General features: G+C 41.5%; 1 protein-coding gene and 1 pseudogene across 1 annotated transcript; both read right to left on the bottom strand.

Annotated features, from left to right (window-relative positions):
• LOC111342495 (QRFP-like peptide receptor) lies at positions 1 to 2,614 on the bottom strand (annotated as a pseudogene).
• A 5,600-nt stretch (positions 2,615 to 8,214) lies between these two features.
• Positions 8,215 to 11,356, bottom strand: LOC148719531 (uncharacterized). The gene is made up of 3 exons (XM_088740122.1): positions 10,764 to 11,356; positions 10,038 to 10,671; positions 8,215 to 9,603 (listed from the first exon to the last, which is right to left on the bottom strand). The coding sequence occupies exons 1-3, from the start codon at positions 11,354 to 11,356 to the stop codon at positions 8,215 to 8,217; spliced, it is 2,616 nt and encodes an 871-aa protein (XP_088596248.1).
• Positions 11,357 to 12,288: the final 932 nt, after the last annotated feature.

Here is a 12,288-nt window from a genome sequence, read left to right as displayed (position 1 = left end):
TTTTATCTTATTTATTTATCTATTTATTCTTTGAGTTTCAAATTTTCCAATTACCAGCATAGAAAAGACTAATCGTGATCCCAAACTCAAAAACAGCCTTTGTAGCTTTCTTGATACTATTTATTTTTCATATTGATCAGAAAACTCGTTATTTACAAGTAGAGTCTAAAGCTTTGAAAAACCGTATGATATTCAAAATAGAACTGACAGTAAATCCCGAATCCAGAGTTCAAACAACGGTTAGAACCGTTAGACAAAGTTTCTCTTGGTATAAGAAAAACCATGTACAAGATGTAAGTTAATGTCTCCAATGATCACTCGCGAATTTCGCGAAACAACTGAGTTTAATGAGTTTTAAAGATGTCTCAGTTTATCTCAATAACATTTGAAAGTTCTATTGCATGTACAGCTGATTATAGATCAACAGATAAAGAGGAAAAACCTTGATCTTGGCTTCCACTGACTTTTATCAAAAGCTAGGTTAAAAATCTCGGACGCAATAAAAGAAGGCTCCCCTTAAAGCAGCTCAGGATTTTAATAAGAACTTGACGCTAACGCTTGGATGAAGTAGAATAAATGCGAAGAGTTTTTAGAGCAGTTTGACCAAGTCAAAAATTATAAAGGCAGAGCTTATTGTCACTAAACAGTGAATCATGCAGTTGATGGATGTTTCACGTCGCACCAACTATGTCGTAAGTTTGTTTATTTTTAGGGAGAAAGAACCAGTCGGTATGGTGAGCCAAGTCAATCTTTGGATAACTTTGAACAAAATGCAAAAGGCTGGGACGAAAACGATAGCTAAGCAACCTCATGCGTAGAAAAACAACTAAGTATAGTTGACGATAATTACCACTGAAAATAAAACAGATACAAGGGTTTACAGCACAGTATGACTGAGCAAGAAAAAGGACAATAACTTGAGAGTATAGGAAACTGCAAAATGATATCACGGCACTATCTGATGAAAAGAGATGGAAGAGGACCATGATACTGAATGGCAGCCAGCATACAGCAAAAACTAACACGACGGCAATGGACAGCTTCAGAACATTTCTCTTTCTCTTCAAACGCTGTTTTCTTGCGTTTGCTGATTGCTCGCCTGGAATCTTCTGGGATTTAATTCTTAAGGCGATGGCGAAGTAAAGTACGGCAATCGAAACTAAAGGGACGAAGATGACAACAATGGTCAAGCCCAGAAAGTAGCCTGCAGGCGAAAAGGACTCTCCAAATACGCCATGCCAATCACGGACACACGCCAGTCCCTCTGAATACTCGACAACTTTCAAGGCGAACAAGTATAGGGAATGGACTGCCAGGGCGACGATCCAAATGACGGGAATGAAGTACCGGCACCGCTTTGAACTGATCAGTAGGAGGCGAAGAGGAAATACCACAGCTACAAATCGATCCACTGCTAGCAGCACCAGGCTCTGAACTGACACCAGAGTTGAGACAGCTGCAGCGAAAACACTCAGCTTACACAACGCTTGCCCAAGGGCACCATTGATCAGCCAGTTGCTGGCCGTGTTTATCTCTGTCAAACACCTCGTAAAGGAGAAAATCGGATACAACAGATCTGACATGGCCATGTTTACAATCAAAATGTTGGTTGGTGTTCTCAGAGTTTTAGTCCTATAGACGATGATTCCAACGAGGCTATTTCCAGCCAGTGACACAACAGACAGCAGACAGTAAGCAAAGGTGGAACCAATTCTTACTGCTGTGGGGTTGAAGCAGGTCGACATGGACTGTGTTCCATTTATCGCTGCGCCGGTCACGTTTGCCGACATTTTCCGGCACCAGGAGATCAGGTGTCTTTAGCAAGCAGCTTTGCGGTGGCTAGTTATATTCTATCTAAACCAGAAAATAAAACATAGCCTATGAATTTCAGAGGTATAAAACAGGCCTAATTAATAAGCTTACTTAGAAATTTGAGATAATCGGCAGTCTACACTCGAAACCTCTTCGAGAGGAGGTAAACAGAGTGGTAGTTTGATAGCTTTTGTTTGAATAATAAAATCGATATATTTTTTCAATTAGGCGTATGATGGGAAAAGGGGAGAATTTTTTGGAAAGTTATGTTAGTCTAATTATTATTATTATTATTATTAGTGCTGTCAACGAAATGACAAGAAGTTACCGATGCTGGCAGCTGGTACAGTACAATGTTTTGTCCTGCGGCAAGGTTAATCCAGGCTGGAACTTACGTAGTAGCCTCGTTACTTCGTAGATGAGTTTGAGTTTTTTTTCCAAAATTTTACGAACTTCCAAGAACTTGTAATGAAGTAGAAGAGCTTAGGACTATATAAGGCCGACATTCAATTTTATGTACATGGTGAAAGGTTTGCTTTCCTTCTTCACCTTGAACTTGTTTTTCACCGAACATAAGTGATTATTATAATGATTATTATAGTGCACCAAGGGTAAAACAGCTAGTAATTTTGTCGTTTGACTGAATGGCTTGCTTTCTTCATTACCAGGAGAACTTATGTTGCACGTGATCACATCCTATCAATGATTGACGGCCCCTTCCTTTCCAAGCTTTCCACTCAGTCATTAATTCAACAAATTTTAGGTCTTCTCACGCAGAATTGAGGGCGCCGCAGCATTAACACAGGGGAAAAAAGTTCTACAAGGTCCTGTACATTGACAATATTTTCATTGGGAATCCCTTTTCAGTCGAATGTTCATAAAAATTAGAATCCATTACGAAAATTTGCGTCTTTGTGTTCCTTCGGGAGACGAGTTGGATATTTACGAATTTTCAGGTAACTGTGTCAAAAGGGAAGGGCCCATCTCATGGTCGCCGGGAAGTAATAAAGCTGATTTCTCATTTCGTGTTTAGTAGTAAGTTTTTTTTTTGTCACTGAGAGAACATGTTCCACACTGAACAGAATTATACAGCTGCTAAAGTCGATGGAACAAATTCAGGTAAAGGTTTTGCTGTGTCTGAGGGGGAAGGACAAATGGCTGACTTGCATGCGATGACATATTGTCTTCCCTCAGCATTCCTTATTGATTAAATTGATTAAGAGTTTGGTAAACGATCATCTGTTCCCTTAAATTTATATGATCAGGCACAATTTGTTAAATTACTGACTGAGTAGGAAGCTTTGAAAGGAAGGGGACGTCAATCATTTACACGATGTTATCACGTGCAACATTAGTTCTGGTGATGAAGAAAGTAAGCCATTCAGTCAAACGACAAAGTTATTAGCTGTTTTACGCTTAGGAAACTATGATAATCACTTTCAAGTCGCCATGGGTGTCTATAAAAACACTTGCGTTTATTTTTAGTGTGTTTACTTGCGATTCGCGATTGCTGCTTTTCCGTTTAGCGTTCAGAAACAACGAAGCAAAGAATGTACAATTCTCTTGTCTTCTTGGCCCTCTTTAATGCATACGCGTCATTAATCAAGCTTGTTCGGTCAAGATGGCTGGATATTAGCCGAGTTGTTTTTTCACATTTTTATGGACCTTGACCTCGCCTCGGTCCATAAATATGCAAAAACAGAACGAGGCTAATATCCAGCCATCTTGACCAAACAAGCTTCGGCTTCATCTCGGTCCATAAAAATACGAAACTGAAACAACTCGGCTAATATTCAGCTATCTTGACCGAACAAGCTTTGCTAATAAAGGATTTATTATATGGCAAAAAGATTTCGCTTTATTAAGAATTCAGAATGACTTGTTTACTTTGAGAGCCGGGAAAGAAAGCCAACTTTGTTTGTAGCACCACAAACTCACGTGAGCAAGGTGGACCCATCTTACCCGCTCGGGTAGCCAATCAGAACACAGGTAAGTAAGTAAGTAAGTAAGTAAGTAAGTAAGTAAGTAAGTAAGTAAGTAAGTGAGTAAAGTCTTTATTTCATGAGGGTTAGCACGAAATAGTCGGAGCTAATAAACTTGTGGCCCTCTAAATAATAATAAATTAAGAAATAAACGATAAAGTAATAAATAAAAGCTATTAAAAATAAAAGGCATCATAATCATGTCATAATTCATCAAGTAACTTAAATAGAAAAATTATCAAGATTCTGCTGTTGTTTAAAACACTCATTCTACAATGCTTTTTTTTTTTAAAGAATCCACTGAATCCCTTTGCCTTACAGGCAAAGATAAACTGTTCCATGCTTTGCAAGTTGTGACGGTAAAAGTTGTGCCTCCTTCTGTTTCGCGATTATACCTCGGAGAGGTTGGGTGAAAATTACAGTATCTGGTTTGTTTACTGTGAATGTTACTGTTTAATTTAAGTAGATTGTTTAGATGAACAGGAATATCACCTTGTAATCGCTTACAAGCAATTTTACATTCAGATATTTTAAAAAGCGTCTTTATAAAAAGGCAACCATTTCAGCCGATTAAACAAGGGAACTGATGGTGCTAGAGACGGGGGGGGGGGGGTGGGCACTCAGAATAACTCTAACTGCTCGTTTTTGAAGCTTCAGGATCCGCCCAAGGCTTTCCTTATCAAAATTAGTCCAGAGAACACTTGCATAATTAATTACTGGCCTGATCAAAGTATTGTAATAAAGTAATCTTTGTTTAAGGGGGAGACAATTCATAATATTCTCTAATTGTGTACCTTTCTTACAAACAGTCGAAATATGCTTAGAGAAAGATAGCTCTTCATCAATCTCAAGTCTTAGCAGCTATAACGTTGGCTAACAAAGTGCCATTGCAAGTAATCTCAGGGTAATCTCAGAGATTCTCAGGATTTGCCTCATCTTGCCCACGGGCGCTGCGAACGATGTAACGATCCTTGTTTCTTCAAATGGACTGTCCGCTGTATCAAGTTATGCTAACAAAGTTGTATAATTAATACAAATCCTAGAAGCCATGTCAGTAAAATACATATTTTACTTCTATATTTCCATTCAAAAAGTAGTTCCCTTTGGTTTTAACCGATCTCCTTCTTTAACCTTAAATATAAGCCCTCGAAAAGCAGAAAAAACTGCAACCATTTTGCAATACTCACTAATTCTTCTGGCTCGTTTTTCATTTACTAAACCGAAACATTTTCTTTTCTTGTTGGCGTCATGTGAGTAATTCTGGAAATGGACAATATCGTTTATGACACTTCTGCAAGCAAAGGCAATTATTTTTTCGCCTCGCGTAAAAAGGCCATAGATATCTCCCAAATATATTTGGGAGATAGTTACCAAATTATTTACAGCCTATCGCCAAACGCACTCGATTCTCCCAGCCGTTAGGAGTAAAGGCTTACAAGTTCTGTAATCGAGAAACCAAGACAAAGAGAGACTCGAATGTATAGGGATTCAGTAGAAATTCTATTGACTGGTCACTGTTGCCTGTGTTGTCAAGTTATGGTTTACAGTATGAGCCCACTAAAGTTCAACATATGCAGTAAAAGCTGTGGATGTTTTTACGTTCTGTCCCCGTTATGAGATTCACACGGGAGTCTGAGCCTGCACTTCGCTTGCGGTGAAATAGACCTAGTTACAGGCCTCCTCGGTCGACTGCTCTCTGCTTCTCGATGGTTTGTCACTCCTAGAGGAAGATTGCGCCACAAAGTGGCTTCTAATATTTCTTTTGTTTCGTATGTACGCATTGGAATTTAGTTGATTTTCTGTGACATTTACTATCAATGCGCTGTTCGTTAGACTTCAAGATGAGAGGCGATTTTCTATACTTTTGTTTTCTTTCTCAAACTATTCATTTTCCACACAAAGGAATAGGTGTGATAGCAAATAAGCTGAAAGAAGACGCAAAATCAGTCATCATAGCTTTCTTTATGGTATTTATTTCATTATTAGATTTCAAAGACTATTTTCTCTTAGGATGATTCTAGTTCTGTCGATAAGTCCATTATAATTTTCATATTGTCAATCTTGTTTTTGTTTTTCCCGACCTTGACCGCAAGACTAAGAAATTAATGGTAGAAAATGATTATGTTGAGCGTAAATCTCTCGAAGGTACATAGTTAGTATGCGGGAACTTTTTCACCTAACTTGACGTGATTCTCCAGTAAAGAGAGAAATTATGAGGCATTAGTAAGTGTCACCTTTTATAAGTTGGTGACCAGCATTCTCACACAATGATCTGAGCTAGTTCCCAATTAAGGTAGAAAGTTGTGTAAGAAAGAGGAATAAAGAAAAGTCAACTTAACAAAGGAGTGTTGGAAATATCTTCTTACAATTCACCCTATTCCTCCTTGACCTTTGTAGTTTTACATCTTTCGGTTCCTTCTCTTCAAAAGCTTTGCTTTAAAGTTCTTTAAAGGACGAGGAGTTTTGGGGGATGGTTTCCGGCAGACTCAGTTTAATGCCTCAGTCTCCATGTTTCTATTTGAGATCTTCACACTTCTCTACACCTGATCACGAGTAAAAAATAATATTTTTAGAATCAATTTACTGAAAAGCATTCACTTGCTTGATTATCAAGTAGTTTTCCAATATTCATAGTCAGACTGTGATGCGATGCGAGGAAGAATCAATTTTAAGTTAAGGAACGATCTTGTATTGACGTGAGTATGAAACATACGGGTCCCGGCGTAACGACACATTTAACGTAGCTCAGCACCGTTTCTTGATTGAGTTGAGTGAAAACTTTTACAAAATCTGTGTAAATTATATCATATTTCATTTATCGCCCACAGCTAAGTAGTTTGAGGCCTTGCCTCAAATAACACCAACTTGATTTTCCGTGAAACCATCAGTAAAGCAACCGAGGAGATCTTTATATATCTTATTGGACATTTTGTTGTGTAGCGTCGCCGAGTATTTTTACGAGTTGTGCCGTATTTTGATGAGCCCGTAGGGCGAGTAAAAACACAAATACTCATCGATACGACACACCAAAACGTTTAATAAGTTATTTATTACCCAACACGCCAAATTGTTATTTCAGCGTGGGCGAATTTCGCGGAAATTTTTTTTCGGGTAGTTTTTTACGGCGCGTTGTGTGTTGCTGTTTCTATTATCTTCAATAAATGATGAAACTGTCACTGTCGTCCAACTGCTTTTCTTCGTACGATTTATCTAATAAACTTGGATCAATATTCGCCACTTATTCCGACTCTTTGTCGTCAGAAAAACGATTCAATTGTCAGCATTTTTTTTGTATATTCAGTCCAATTCGTCGCTTGCGCGATGCGAGAAAACCTGTCTAACCAGCTCTATGGAGTACGAATACCGCATGATACTTGTAGTGTAGCTGGATAATAAAAGGTTTTATTGAACGTACGTGTTTAGCCGGCGAAGTTCGTTAAGGCTCTCAGAGAATTTCTAAATTCAATTCGTGTTATTGTTGCGTACTTGGAAGTCTGAGAAGTAAATAGGTATGTCTTATTAGACGTTTTTTTGTGTAGTATCGCTGAGTACTTTTACGAGTTGTGCCGTAATTTGACGAGCCCGTAGAGCGAGTCAAAATACAAACAACTAGAAAAAATACCCAGCGATACCAGAGTTACTACACAACAAAACGTCTAATAATAGATTTATTATCCAACATACCAAATTGTCATTTCGGTGCGGGCGAATTTCGCGGATAGTTCTGGAGTAAAAATATCGCGTGATATTTGTACTCGTTTCGCGCGTTATTTGTACTCTACGAAGCATAGTTGGATAATAAGGAGTCTTCACAGTTTTTAAAGAGATATAGCGACTGAAAATGTAATTCAGAGAAATAATGAAATTCACTCTACTCAGAAAGGTTTTGCTATCAAATACCGTGATAAAACAGTAGGATATCTCGCAGGGTGCATTATATTCGAAAAAGTGTAGCCCAGAGAAAAGCTGTTTTCTACGTACGCAGCTTTTTTAAAAGTACAAAACGTCTATCCTCAGGTAAACTTTACCCTCAAACGGTCCAGAGATGAGACAAAAGTACCGAAATAAAAACCCAGGAATCATAATAATTCAAACAAATGCTTTCTTTTCCCAGGAGTCTACAAAGTATGTACCCTGAAAATAAACTAATAATTATCGCCGCGATAACGTCGAAACAACAGCTAGAACGTGCATACGTTGTGTACAATTTACTGATTCCCTTGAATGAAACTTTTGAAATGATATGTCTTCTGGGATATCTTTGAACTATGATGAGCTAGCAAAAGATGCGAAGTTAGTTTAGAGAACAAGTATAAACTGAAAATCCTACACAAATTTCGAGATTGGACTGAAAAAAAACAAGAAAATTTTCAATTTTCGTTTAATTTTCGTGGAGCCCTATTCCGAAATCTAAGTAGTACTAGGCAGTCATTGGACCATGTCCATGACTAGCGCAATTGCGACAAACACTTTCTCTCGTGGCTAAAAAGCCCAATTCTAGAACGGCAGACACGGCCGCATCCACTGCACACGAAGCTCTTCTATCGTCGGCTTCAGCTTTCAGCCTTTCCTCTCCCGCCTGGAGTGCCAGACTGCACACAGACCTCCAATCACTCCGATCGGCAGCATGTAGCTCCCAGTTATCTGTCGGCAGGCCAGTGGCGAGCATATCTCTCTTGCATACGTCCTTGAAACGCAGCTTAGGTCTGCCAATAGGCCTCGAACCGGATTCCAACTCGCCAAACAGCATATCCTTAGGGATTCGCCCATCCTCCATCCGGTACACATGACCGAGCCACCTCAGTCTGCGCTGTCTTATCAGGATGAACATCGAGGGGATATTGGCTCTTGCAAGTACCTCATTGTTAGAGACCTTATCTGTCCATGAGATGGAGAGGATGCGACGAAGACATCTCATTTGGAAGATGTTTAAGCGCTTCTCCTGACTAGCGTAGGTAGTCCAAGACTCGCTACCAAACAATAAGGTGCTCACGATGCAGGCACGATACACAGCAACTTTAGTTTGGGTAGTTAGCTTCTTGTTCTCACAGACACGGGCAGACAGCTTAGCCATGTTGGTTGCAGACTTGCCAATTCTCTTTCCAATCTCCACTTCAAGGGAGTTGTTGTTTGAGGTGGTGGAGCCGAGATAGGTAAACTGTGTGACGGCTTCCAAAGTGTAATCTTTGATCGTTACGGTGGGTGTGGCTGCATTGTCCTGGCACATGACTTTCGTCTTCTTTAGGCTGATTGTAAGTCTGAAGGCCTCACATGCGTCAGAAAACTGATCGAGGAGGAGTTGGAGTTTTTCAGCGCTGTGAGCAACGAGGGCAACATCATCGGCAAAAAGAAGGTCACGGATAGCTACCTTACGCACTTTGGTCTTGGCACTAAGGCGTGCAGGGTTGAAGAGTTTACCATCAGAACGAGATCGTATCAGGATACCTTCTTTAGAGGACTTGAAAGCATGGTTCAGCAAAACGGAAAAGAAGATGTTAAAGAGAGTTGGGGCTAGCACACAGCCTTGTTTTACGCCACTGTTTATATCGAATGCCTCAGACCTGTTTCCATCATACTGCGCTGTACCCCGAGATCCATTATGGAAAGATTTGATGAAGCTCAGGAGTTTAGGAGGACAGCCAAGTAAGGGCAGAATCTTGAAAAGGCCGTCTCTACTAACAAGGTCAAACGCCTTTGTCAAGTCGATGAATGCAATGTAGAGTGGCTGTTGTTGCTCTTTGCACTTCTCTTGGAGTTGTCTCAAAGAGAAAATTAAGTCCACAGTCGACCGATTAGGGCGGAAACCAAACTAGGATTCAAGGTACACCCTTTCAGCAATCTTTTGAAGGCGGTATAATGCTACTCGGGCAAACAGCTTTCCAGCAATGCACAGAAGTGAGATGCCACGGTAATTGTTGCGATCACTGCGGTCTCCTTTGTTCTTGTATAGGGTTGAGATAATAGAATCCCTCATCTCCTGTGGAACGTATCCCTCTTTCCAGCATTTGCAGAGTAGCTGGTGGAGATTGTCGAGCAATTGGTTTCCACTGCATTTGAAGACCTCAGCCGGGATACCGTCAAGCCCAGGGGCCTTTCCACCAGTCTTTTTTTTGTGTTTTCCAGACGATATGTGACTGATTGCCTTTGAGAGATCTTCCTTGGTGGGGGCCTCGTCTAGTTCAAACATGATGGGAAGCCTTTCAATGCAGTCAAGGACAGAGGGTAAGACAGAGCTCGATCTACCATGAGCTCGCTATAGTATTCCACCCAGCAATCCATCAGTCTTGATTTATTAGTAAGGATTTCACCAGTTGATGTTTTGAGTGGTGAGGACTTGGACTGTGTAGGTCCAATCGCCTTCTTGATACCCTCAAACATGCCCCTAGAATTTCCAGTGTCAGCAGCTGACTGGATCTCAGCACAGAGATTCATCCAAAAGTTGTTAGCACAGATCTTACATTTTTCATTCGCACGACGCCTGGCCTCCTGAGGTGCTTCCACAGAGCTGGGTGATGGATTACGCTGATGGTTCTGCAGGGCATTCCTCTTTGCCTCGATGAGCGGCTGAAGAGTCACGATGTTTGCATTGAACGAATCCTGGCTTTTGCCTATATTCTTGCCAAAGGCCTTTAATGCTTCAGCAAGGGTGGTGTCCTTGATATGGCTCCAGTGGTCCTCTGTGTTAACTTCCAGGCAGTCTCCGAGTTTCGAGCTCAGGATGTCGTTGAATATAGAGACATTTTCAGGAATGGCGGTGGCAGAAGCATTAATGCGAAGTGTAGCAGATTGTTTGACACGATGGAACTTCTTTGGACGTAACTGGATCTTCGTGCAGACAAGGGAGTGATCCGTGTCACAATCAGCACTGTGGTATGTCCTGGTAGTACGAATGTTATTAAGGCGTTCCCGTCTCGAGATGATGAGGTGGAGTTGGTGCCAGTTTTTAGATCTGGGGTGCACCACGAGAACCTATGGCGCATCTTCATGTCAAAGAATGTGTTTGTAATACAGAGGTGATGATAGGTGCAAAGCTCTAGAAGGCATTCACCATTTTCATTGCATTTGCCAACAGCAAAGTGACCAAGACAATCAGGCCAGGAGCCTTGATCGTTGCCCACTCTAGCGTTGAAATCGCCGAGGAGAATCAGCACTTCGTTGTTTGGGATATGTTTGATAGCATCATCCAATTGGCTGTAAAAGGTATCCTTGGCATCGGTACTCGAAGCCAGGGTTGGAGCGTAGACAGAAAGCAAATTGGTGGGACCTAGATCGGTATTGAGTTTTATGTGCATGATGCGCTCAGGCCTGGTTGAGCCCGGCTCCACCATCTGTACTAGCTTGTTGCTGACAGAAAAACCAGCTCCATGTACTCTAGGCTCATCTTCATCTCTACCCTGCCCGAAAAATGTGTATTCCTTTTCCGTTAGGCTTCCGCAACCAGCTATGCGCGTTTCCTGTAAAGCAGCGATATCAACTTTGAGCCTAACCAATTCTCTGCTGATGACAGCTGTTTTGCGTGCCCCATCAATGTCGCGTATGTCCTTGGTAAGTCCAGTCAGCATCGTTCGGACGTTCCAACTCCTAAGTGTAAGAGCTGGTCTTCTAATAGATCCTTGATTCTTAGGTGAATAAGTCGCAGCCCACTTGTCAGACTGTTTCCAGACTTAAGTCCTGCTCACCCCAGCAAGACAGGCGGGCAGTGGCGGGAAAGCACCTTATTGACGGGGGGCTGCCCAGTTTAAGCGGGCGGTAGTTATTCAATGGGGCTAAAAAGCCCCTCCCACTGTCAGGAATGACCCCTGGCGTCTGGCTCTACGCCAATCGAGCCATGACTTAGAACCGGTAACTGCCACTCCCCAGTTTGTTTCCATGCCAGGCGAAGCAGTAGGGCATGCCAAAGTTGCCTCTCCATGCGCTTGCGTGGGCGGTTGATATGGAGATACTGGTTTGCCTAAGTCCCAGAATCCCCCTCTCGGTCTTGCTGGTGGAGTCCGAAGGAAAGGCAGGGCCAGTACGTTCGGGACCAGGTCGACTGCAGGAGTTGTCAGAAAATGATATAGCGTCAAAACTGCCTGACAGGGCTCCACTCCGGTTTTTCTGTCGGGGTCTTCTCCCTTAGCCTTTAGCTATCCCTAGCCACTACAAGGCAGTGGGACCGTAACCCTGGTTAAGGGAGGCTAAGGGTGTGCTAACACTTGCCCAAGGTGTCCACCCAGGCTAGTGGAGGGAAGGAAGCGCCTTATTTTTCCTTTTCTAGACCGGCTCCAAGCAAGGTCTAGCCACTACCCACAAATCTAAGTAATTAATTAGCAAATGAGTGTGAATAACCAGCAATAAGCCTTGCCTCAAATAACACCAACTTAATTCGCCATGACACCAGCAGTAAAGCAACTGAGCAGATCTTTAAGACCCTGACCAAAATTTCCACTGAAAATAAAACAGATACAAGATTATATAGCACAATTTGATAATGACATAATCACGGCGATGATAG

This window comes from Stylophora pistillata, chromosome 12, assembly GCF_964205215.1.
Source record: "Stylophora pistillata chromosome 12, jaStyPist1.2, whole genome shotgun sequence".
NCBI classification, from domain to species: Eukaryota; Metazoa; Cnidaria; class Anthozoa; order Scleractinia; family Pocilloporidae; genus Stylophora; species Stylophora pistillata.
This window is presented reverse-complemented; position numbering and strand designations above follow the sequence as displayed.

Coding starts and splice junctions, on each gene's coding strand:
- LOC148719531 (XM_088740122.1), bottom strand. CDS start 11,356: ATGCTGACTGGACTTACCAAGGACATACGCGACATTGATGGGGCACGC. Junction 10,672..10,763: donor GACATGAAGATGCGCCATAG/GTTCTCGTGGTG, acceptor TCGTACTACCAG/GACATACCACAGTGCTGATT. Junction 9,604..10,037: donor AATACTATAGCGAGCTCATG/GTAGATCGAGCT, acceptor CTTGAATCCTAG/TTTGGTTTCCGCCCTAATCG.